Here is a 10,838-nt window from a genome sequence, read left to right on the forward strand (position 1 = left end):
CAATATATTTCCGAGATGAAGAATGCTTTATGTTTTAGAGGGCAGCACAGTTAATTATTTGGTAGAGTTTTCTAAGAGTGTGAAGCATGAATAGTGCTCAGTAGTAATAACACATAATTTACATGATGTCAGTTTTGATATGCGAGTAAGGCACTAAGGTTGTCCTTTATAGAGCCAACAGTGTATTCCATCCTAATTTACTTAATGATGATGGTAACATAAGCTTTTATCATACAAATGCATGCACATAGATGGACATTTCTTTAAATTCGGCCAATTTTCCTACCAACCAAATGACTCTTTACTTTTCACATCAGCTGTGTCTCCAGCCAGTTGTTTGAGTATGTTTTAACTTGTTTACTACTCTACTCTCTTAAAGGATTGTATAAAGGTACTTATACATTACCCAAACAGCACAAAAGAAGATCAGGTATTAGATTTACTGTAGTTTCCTTTTTTTATTATTATTATTATTAATGACATGTGACACTGTTATGTAGACCCCATCTGTGGTGACACACTGCAACATTTCTCCATCTCTGAACATGTTGATCTGTTGTTCGTTCATAACTTGTCCGCCATCGTCAGTCCGAGCTGCATGCGATCAGGAGAATGTGTGTCCCGACATAGATTTGTGTTTGCTCATTCTGGATGTGTTTTGTCTCCTTCACTGCCTCTCAATGAGGACAGTTTCTATACTCTGATCAACACTCAGATCACGTTACACTTGATAAATGCAATCAGAATGCGAGAAATCAAATATGAATTGGTTTTCAGGCCGACAACTTCTTTATTCCAATATTTTCAGCAAATGTTTAATGTGGCTGAGTGACTTGATACAGATGCTTTTTTGAGATTTCATATATTATAATTAGTTTTTACTGTGGTGAGTAACAACAATCCAGAGTTGTTTGTGACTTTGTCTGTTGCACTCAAAGATCACACTTAACTGCTCTTTCAGTCTGAAACGACCAAGTATTAAATCATAAAATTATTGTAATCAAAATTTTGTGCACATGGATTAGATAGTACATAACTTGAGAAATGATAGCTTTTCTCGCTGTTTGCACTAACTACAACTTTGTCAAATTAAATGCACGCTGAACAAAAATAATAATTTCCTCTACACATTACAAGAGGCTTTGTGTGATATTAAGCAGACTGAGCCAGTGAACAGCAACACAGCAAATCTATGTTGCAGCCTGATAGTATATATATATTTTTTTAAATGCCATATATTAGTGTTGCTCAGCCTGACTGCATTATGCACTGTGGTGAGTACTGATGGACTCTCTGTTCTGAGTGTTGCCGCAGCTTGTATGTGTATGTGTGTGTCCGTGTGTGTAAGAACTATTTGCAAGAACATGCATGACTTGCTGTTGTTGGAGAATTTTGTGCGTGTGTTTGTGTGCCCAGTTTGTGGCTGTGTGAAATAACGCCTATCTCTAATATATCCCTGTCATTGTAGACTATTGGGGAGATTCTAATTACAGTGAAATCCTGGACTTGCATCTGGGCGGTATGTATTTCAAATCTGTCGCTTTAAACTAACCAAATGGCTAACCCATCTGTCCTCCTCCCCTCCTTTTTTTTTTAAATACTGGAGCTTTGAACCCCTCATATCTACCTTGATATGCTGACTGGCAGGCTTTTAGCCTCATTGCTCCTATAACTCCCCACCTTCCTCCTTCCTCCACCTGATATGAGTTTCTAGTTCAGACACTCTTTATATCAAACAGAGATCAGACACTTGGCCTCATGCTGTCCTCTTAAGATCGTCTTTGATCTCTCTAAACTCATAAATGATGGATGAATGAATAAGTAACTTTTATTTGTGACTCCTCAGCACGCACACTTTAAAATGCAAGCTGCAGCAGAGACAAGGACATATTGCAGAGTTAGAAATCCAAACAGCGATATAGATTCGTCTTGCATTCAAAGAAACACTTGTGCACGAGCTGGGGACCAGTCCAGCAGACAAAATAAAATAAGAGCAGAAAAAATAAATAATGCAATATCAGTATTGCCTTTCCAACCAGATACAGAACATGCTCTTTAAAGATAACCTCCTTTGTATATTCATTAATAAATAGTGTTTTTACAAATTCGTGAGCAAGGGTTGAAATAGTGTGGACAAGTGCTTGAACCTGATTTAAAGTTAAAAGCTGCTGCTATTCAATATTTTTCTTATTGTCAGTGAATCCCATAACAAAACACATACACGCACACACACTGTGAAAGTACAAGTATTATATAACCCGCCCCATACTAATCTGCTGACTCTGCTCTTTGCTTCCCCTAAGAGCTCAGTGCTGCTGAACTTCTGTCCTGTAGTCCCAGAAAAGGCTCACCTGACTTTCTCATACCTGCTCAGTTGCATAACTCCCCAAGTGTGTGTGTGTGTGTGTGTGTGTGTGTGTGTGTGTGTGTGTGTGTGTGTGTGTGTGTGTGTGTGTGTGTGTGTGTGTGTGTGTGCGTGTGCGCGTGTAGTGTCTGCTAATAGGCAATGTTGCAACCCTGGACCCTTAGCTGCAATGGGCCAGTAACACCGTGTTCACTGTATCTAGATGAGACGTCTTGTGGTATCTGTTGTTTTCTTGTTTATACAGATGCCTTGTTTGAATATGAGTACAATGCATTTTTCCACCACATGTGTACAGCAAAGTCAGCAGGCTTTGTTTGTTTAATAGTTATTCAGTTGGTGTGACTCAGCAGGAGTGGGGGAAAAAAGTTGCATTTCAACATATTTGAGCAAGGCCTGTGCTTCTCTGTTGGTTTTGTCCTGCTGGTTGTTGTTCCCTAATCAGACAGGAGTTTTGACACAAAGATGAACAATGGAAAACAAAAGGAGTTTTCCAACCTAACTGGTTGTCCAGGATTCTAACTGGCTTTACGTGTCTGAGCTGTGTCTCACTTTGAGTCTTTGCAACTGAAAACGAGTGTTTGTAGTATTTCTAAATGTGTTACGGAGGACAATTCGTCTTTTGGGCTCTTCTCATTTCTCAGTTTGTACATCCTCGATTCCTTTCCTTGCCTCCTCTCTTCGCAACTTAGTCCCTCCGACTTGATATGCGAGCAAAGGAGACAAGGAAGAGACGTAAGGTGAGGAGTAAAGGCAACAGGCGTTAAACAAAATGAGACATTGGTGCTTCCAAGTTGTAATTTTAGTCAGTTAAAAAACGATGTGTGGCACCGCTGTCCATTGCTTTGTAACGCCTTTTTTAGACTTCCTCAAAGGATTCAACAGTGCATCCCCGCTCCCCTCTACTGAAGATTGCTTTTGAAGAATTTAGACATCCTTCAAGATGATGCGCTGAGATTCCCTTTCCGTGTCACATGCAAGAGGATGGAGGACAGAGGAAGCAAGGAGGCACAAATAGAGTAATGAGAAGAGCAGTTTCACTTACTGTGTTTTATCAGAGGTTGGGGTATTGTAGAATTTTGACTGAATACTGAATTTGCTGTAAGGTGCATAGTTGTTTTATCAGCTTGGTTGTATTTTAGCCTTGCAGGTGGCACGAAAGCTAAAGTCAACATGTCTTTAATCTGAATCTGAAATAACCTTATACTTTGATCTTCTAGTTTAATGATAATATAATTATGCATTTACTGAGCGTCAAGTTTCAAGAATGCATTTCATAGTTATAATTGCGTGATTTGGCGGAGCCATAAATAATTATTAGGACTCCAATCTGTCCAAAATAGATTTTCTAAACTGCAGGTTTCCCAAAAGATTTGTACATTTTCTCTGTGATAGTCCCTTTCAGTAATCATCTGGCATTTCCCTCTCCTTGCTCCTTTACCCACCAGCTTGAGAGCATTATGTTTACCTCCTATTTGTGTCACGTAGTGGTACAAGCCCTTGTATATGTGTGTGACTATCAAAGATCTGCTTCCCCCTGTTAACTTCACATTCTCCCTGAATCTTTTTCATGTTACACTTTATTTTGGGGGTTTATCTTTGATCACACTTTTGCAAGAAAATGAGTTTAACGGGTGCATATTAGAAAAAGTCCTGATTTGCACTTCAACAGTAGCTCCACTTCAAAAGTCACCACAGTAGCATCTCATTGGTCCGAGTGGTCTAAACATGTTCAAGTAGTGTTTACAAGAAGCGGCTGAAACTACTTTAAAGAAGAAGCCATTATCTGTGTCTGTGAAGGAGATATAGTAATGGATTTAATAAGGGTATTAAATCATTTTGTGTGCTGTCCACTGGCCATATGTGTAGGCTTTTCCCATTTTATAATCTTCTGCCAAACTGAAGAATATATTAAGAACTACAGATGATAGATCATACAGGGGGATTATTTTTCCTTTCTGTGCACCAAGTTTTCTGTTTTCTCTCTATTCTGTTTCCTATTTTTACCCCTTTTTTCATCCCTCACACCACACAGCTGATGCCTCCCACATTCTCTCTCTAGGTGATTTGTCTTCTCTCTATCACGGTGCTCCTACCCTCTTTTGATTTTCTCCTCAATTTTCTTTCTCCCTCGCCACCCTTCTTCTTCCCCCTCCACCTACACTCTGTGTGCTCTTTTTCTCTCTGTAATGTCTCTGCTCTCCCTCCTGCATTGTTTCCACCACTCTATCTCTCACCCACCCATGCACCCATCTACGTCACTCCCTCTTGCCCTCCCCACTGTCTTGTGAAAGTTGAGCCCTTTGTGTGGATGCCACGCCGAAGACCTCTGTCCTTCTGCCCCTGCTGTTCCCATGAAGGTAACATTACCCCGCCGCCCCTGCTGACGGTTGTTGCAGGTCACCATGGCAACCTTTAAGGATCTCCAGAACCGGGCTACCCCCTTGAGCCCCTCCCCATCATTCCCCCCAACTGCTCCTCCTCCTCTTCCCGTCCTCCCGGTTTGTGTGTGATCAAACTCAGTAGATTTCCCCAGAATGTTCCCAAAACTCAGTGAAGTATTGAGGCATTTATGATGAGGGAATTGATTTTAAATCTTGAAAAAAAGCTCATTTGTCATCACAATTTTGCACACTGCCTCAGAATGTATGCTGTTAAGGGCCAGTTGGTTTATTTACTCTTGGTTACCATGACAGTTATTTAATGTAGATTGTCATCTTCCCCTAACCAAATACGGAGCAGGATAGAGCATATATCATTACTTTCAACTCTAATTTACAGTACTAGCATCTTGGCTCCTACAGGGTAGATGTTCAAGGCCGGAGCAGGTTATTTTTTAGGGCTATGTAACCTGAAATCCAACAAAACATTCTAGTTAATTACAAATGTTGCCTTTTTATTTAATTAGGTGGATAGCAATCACACACAATGACTGATCATCATCAAAACCAAATGCCATTTCAGTTTATTGGTGAAAACATATTTATTAATTGAGTCATCATGTGTCATAGCTCTGTGATTAAAGACAAAGATGCATATATAATTGAGGGATTTTAATGTTTGAAAAAAAAGTATCATTATTGTAACTTTTAACAACAAAAAATAATATCTCCAGAGTAGAAATTAAGATGAGGCTAGTTTTGTGACGATTTGGGGGCTCTATGCTTTGATTAGGGTATTTGTTCAGTCAAATCTTGCGACAATTGTTGTTCATGAGCAGGGTTTAGAGGGGTCAATTGTAGCCTTGCAACAATTCAGACTGATTGTTAAACTTTACGTTGTAGTTGTAAATCAGTTATGGTATTCTCATTTAAACATACAAGCATAGTGTCTCAGAAAAATAGAAAAAAATATATTTTCTCTACCTCAATTTTCTTAGAGGCAGCATTCACACAAAGGGGAAATTACTCTGCTGCAGTGTGTCTAATCAACAGCATGTGGTCTGTTTTCTGTTTAGCTACAATTAATTGTAAAGCTGCATAGTCCTTTGCAGTATCCATCTTTGCAATTGTCATCCCTTGAATAAAAGTTAACGGGTGTCATGTACTCATAAAACGATACTAAAGCCCTGGCGGTGAACACATGAGACACGGCTAGCTCGCGGGCAAGTGTGTGATTCAAGGAGTGAGAATCTGCTTGGTGTGATGATTTGTTATTAATATTAAAGTCTTACACAAAAGTCCTTAAAATAAAAATGGATGATCTGGTTTGTTCCAGTATCTAACACCTGTCAATGCAAATGTTGTGCGAGCTTCTAATCCGTGTCAAGAAACATGCTTTTGTGTTTGTGTGGGATCGGATGTTTTGTTCCTTTTTTGTTGTTTCTGCTTTGTACCGGATGGCTCTCCTTTTGTGTTCGGAGCCTTGGGCTGAGCGGTGGTAACGGTGGAACAAGTTGAAGTACTACAAGTGACAAAGAATAACATCCATTCGAAGAATAGGATCTGAAACCCACATGTTGTATTCCTCTCCAGTGTGAGCAGCTCTTCTCTAGCTTCACCTCTCCCTGTCCCTTGTCTGTTAATTAGCGAAAGCCAGCCCCCGGGACCAGAGTTGTGTGTGTGTACAATTATTTTCCTTTTCGTTTTGCGAAAGCCTCCTCTTCCCTAGCTAAGTATTCACGCTGCATCGAGGTTTGCCTTCCAGTGTTTCTTTGAAACTGCTTGGCTCCGCCTGCTGCAGTCTGATAAATAAAAAGGATGCGACTTCCCGGCAGCAGAACTTTCTTAGCACGGTCGCCTCTGCATACAGCCGGACTGCAGCTGTTCTGCCCTCTGAATGATTGTGCCAATTATGAAAAATGCGCAATGCATGATGCCAGCAGCGCTGAACATGCTTTACCCTGAGGCAGAGTTAATAGAGGAGTGTGAACTTCACTATTGGTCTCAATGATAAGTCATCCCATGAACATTTGACGTTATAATTGAATATGTTAAGACAACAGCATAATTCATGCATTTTTTCTGCTGGTGGGTCAATATGTGGGCAGTGGAGGATAAAGATTTTCTATAGCGTCCTTGGGTTCCCTTCTCTGTAATGTCTTAGCTACTTGTTGGTGTGTTTGCATTTTCTCTTATTACCCACCCACTCTGAGAAAAAAAAAAAAAAAAAAAAACTCTTAGGAGGAGGAAGTTGCTCCAGAAAAATAGCAGCTACGTCTGACACAAAGTCCAAACTGGGTGACACAAACTCTCAACCTTGCAAATACAGGTGTTGTCGGTTTGTGCGTGTGTGCGTGTGTGTGTGTGTGTGTGCGTGTGTGTGTGTGTGCCTATATGTATGTAAGCATTTACCAAAGTTGAAACCTGTAGCTCCACTCCATCTCCTGTGCGCCATCTCTAAGTATGGTGTCGAGTCCATCCTTCCACCTCACCACCCCTCAGCGAGGACATCCTGGCTTGGCTGTCATTGCGTTGTCTGTGTCAGTCCTTGTCTGTGTGACATTAGTGTCATCTCCTAGCCATCTGGTGTCTTACTCCCACTCTGTGCTTCCTCCTTCCCTCCAGGCATGGGCAAGAAGGACGATCCCAAGTTGATGCAAGAGTGGTTCAAACTGGTGCAGGAGAAAAATGCCCTGGTCCGCTATGAGTCAGAACTCATGATATTGTAAGTACATTATTGGAGATGTAGAAACGAATCGATGAACTGACTCGTCAAAGGGGGCTTTTCATTGCCAGGTAGCAAAACTTAGCTGTGTGTTATCGGTTGCTATGCCAACTGTTGAAGTAACCAAGCAGCTAGTTTGAAATGTCTTGTGTGTTTTATGAGAATATAAAAACTATATTTGTTACAGTCGACAGTCATCAAAAATACATTTTGGCAACGGAAGTAGTGTTTTGCCTCTGCCATCAAAACCAAATACCAAGCATTCTCATTATCATATAATGATAAGTTCATATCATTTATCATATACTGATGATTTTGTTCATTCTAAAGTCTCACTAAGCTGTACTTTCTCAGATATTAACAATTATCCCTTCCATGTTAAGAGATCAACAAAGTCATGAGGATTGATTACTGGGACCATGATTGTCTGCAAAGCAATGAACTTACCAGTTTAACAATAGAAAATTGCATGATGATGTTATAATATTCCATAATTTAAGTACAAGGCAATTATAACCTAATACACACTATACAGAAGGTAATATACTGACTTCCTTTTATTATTATTATTGTTATTATTACATCATGAGTTTAAAAAGGTTGTTAGCCCTAATGAAGTCATAATCATTTTTCAAAATCATAATATATGTGATCATATTTGCAATCCACTAGAGAAACAACTTTATTACTCTCTGACAAGTCATTCAATCATCCAGTGTCATATCATGATCTGTTACTAAAAGCTTTTAGATTAACTATTCATCTTTCTACAACAACTAATGATTAACAAAGATCCTGCCAAGATAAATTGAAATGCAACCAAAAACATAAATGTTGAAAGCTATGATTCATCGGGTGAAACATTTAGCTCATTCCTTTTTTTTTTTTTCTTTCCGTCGCCAAGTGCTAGAGAGTTGGAGCTGGAGGACCGACAGAGCCGACTGCAGCAGGAACTCAGGGAGCGCATGGCAGTGGAAGGTGAATATAGCGTGTTAATTAACCAACAGCCCAGTCACTTTAGCTCTGAATAATTAGACCCGTATAATCAGCTTCCTCTCTTTAACTCTTCCTTTTCCCGTGTGTCTCTCAGACCACCTGAAGACGGAGAAGGAGCTCAGTCAAGAGAAGCAGATCTTGAATGAAATGTTGGAGGTGGTGGAGCAGCGCGACGCCCTGGTGGCCCTCTTGGATGAGCAGAGGCTTCGGGAGAAGGAGGAGGACAAGGACCTGGAGGGCGTTATGCTCTCCAAAGGCTTCAACTTCAACTGGGTTTAAGAGGATTGAAATAATTGCCCATCAAGTCCTGGGGAAAAAAAAGACTTGAGAGAGGCGTTCTTGGCCTCACATGGACAGAAGAGTCTGCTGAACACCTGCAGCAGTGAATGTGCAAAGATTCCCTCACACACACACACACACACACTCACAAACACTACGACTGCCTCTGGCATTGACGCAGTCTGCAACGTTTACGTATCCTCTGCCCGAAAGCAGTCCCAGTTAATCACTTTGCAGTTTTGCTTCGTCTCCCTGGAGAGGCGAGTACATTCACAGCTTTATCATCCCAGCCTTGAAGTGGATACTTTCAAACGGAGAGGGGGTGGGAGCTTTGGGAGAATGTTTAAAGACTTGTTCCATTCTCGATCATCTAAAGGGAAGAATGCAGTTTGGTCCTGCTGATGTAAAGGAATTGTAAAGATGTGTGTTTTTGTGTATAGTTGTGTAGAACAAGTCACATTTTTCGGCGGATGAGGACCCTCTCTTTTCCGAACAGGACTGCTACAGAGGTGTGTTTAAATGCTGGAGTAAGGTCACCAGTCTCAATCTCAGATTACCTGTTTCAGTCTGACCGTAGGACGAACATCCTCTGCTGAAGCTGCCTTTCTGTCCAGTGACGAACGGACATCTGCATCCTTATGAACCATAAATACTCCATACAATGCTATTTTTTTTCCCCCCTCACTGATTCTTTTAGTGAGTCAGCACTAAAAATCTATAAAATATGGCCATGGTTTTTTTGTATTTATAACATTTGTTTGCTTTTAACGGATACATATTTTTGTTTTGTTTTGCATTCACAGGAGAGTTCCCATGATCTCATTATCCTGCACCCATAAGCCATTGCATGTCAGGAATGAAGGTTGCAGGCACATATAAGAACTTTAACCTTGTCCTTTATAGCTAGGGCATAGAATACAGACATATACTATATATGAACACTTAAGCATTTCACATGACTCGATAATGATGGGCCTCTCCTTGACATGCTGTTCACTGTATATCACAATGACAATTGACGTTTACATAGTCGAGATTGGATGTTTATGATTCCTACACTGGTAAACAGTAGCGATGTAAACCAACTGTTGAATGGATTTACCTTTTGAAGGAACTGTGTCCTCAAGTTCAAATATGTTTCCTACCGTTAGTGTCAACATCGGGATATCATTAATAAAGCCGATTTCACTGTTAATGGAGATCAGCATAGCTTACATTACTCATTTTGTGCCACAGGACTGTCTCTGTTGGTAGATATGCTGCAATATCTGAAGAGTACACCACAAGGACTTACACACTACACACCACTCTCATCCTTATATGGCAGTGTTAATACTTTACCCTTGAACAAGATGCCTTTTTGATTTTCATTCTCGATAGTAAAGTTATATTTTATTTTTCTGAGTTGACTTGTCTTTGAGGTAGTCACATATGTGTATCCCACTGGAACTCAAGATTTTTACTTTTCTTTTTCAAATACTTTTATACAGCAGGTCCCCAAACAAACACATGGGTGATTTTTAATGGGGCCGCTGAAGAAATGCAAATTGCTTTATGAGCAACTGGTATCAAACAGGAACATTATGGTTTATCCGGTGGTCAGTCAAATCTAATAGCCTTTTTGACAACTGTAAAAAATCCAGGTGGTCACTGTTTTACAGCACAGAAACACTAGTGGCTATATTTATGACTTGGTATGACTTGTGAATAAAAAGAAGTGGCTCTTAAAAAGTCATTTTAAGGGTGGTTGCTTTAGATGATGTGTGACAAGTTTGACATGATTGTATTGATATTTATTAACATGTGTGCAAACTGTATTATATGTAAAGAAAATGAATCCTAATTTTTAAACTGTTCTGTTGACTCATGACTTGTAATGTAAGTGCTTCATGTAGCTAAATGCATAGGGGTGTTGGATGTATGCTGAAAACGGCAATAAAACAATGCAGTTCTTTTAAATGTCGGTCCACTAGAGTCTCACTTTTTAATGGATTATGGTTAGGATACATTATATTTATTTCTGCAGAGAACATGAGATACTATAGCAATGAGATTAACTGTAAACCCACATATATATATATATATATATATATAT

At 39.9% G+C, this 10,838-nt stretch overlaps 1 protein-coding gene across 7 annotated transcripts in view; it reads left to right on the plus strand.

Annotated features, from left to right (window-relative positions):
* mical3a (microtubule associated monooxygenase, calponin and LIM domain containing 3a) overlaps positions 1-10,686 on the plus strand; it is an 85,729-nt gene extending 75,043 nt beyond the window's left edge. For 5 of the 7 annotated variants that reach the window (XM_054619175.1, XM_054619180.1, XM_054619174.1 and 2 more), the window contains 4 exons: positions 1,469-1,519; positions 7,369-7,468; positions 8,373-8,446; positions 8,559-10,686. In XM_054619175.1, coding sequence (XP_054475150.1) covers positions 1,469-1,519; positions 7,369-7,468; positions 8,373-8,446; positions 8,559-8,743 — 410 coding nt within the window. In that variant the 3' untranslated portion in view covers positions 8,744-10,686. The remainder of the gene's footprint in view (positions 1-1,468; positions 1,520-7,368; positions 7,469-8,372; positions 8,447-8,558) is intronic. The other 2 variants (XM_054619176.1, XM_054619179.1) reach the window with 1 other exon arrangement.
* The last annotated feature ends 152 nt before the right edge of the window (positions 10,687-10,838 follow it).

The sequence above is a fragment of the Anoplopoma fimbria genome, chromosome 19 (assembly GCF_027596085.1).
Source record: "Anoplopoma fimbria isolate UVic2021 breed Golden Eagle Sablefish chromosome 19, Afim_UVic_2022, whole genome shotgun sequence".
Lineage (NCBI taxonomy): Eukaryota > Metazoa > Chordata > Actinopteri > Perciformes > Anoplopomatidae > Anoplopoma > Anoplopoma fimbria.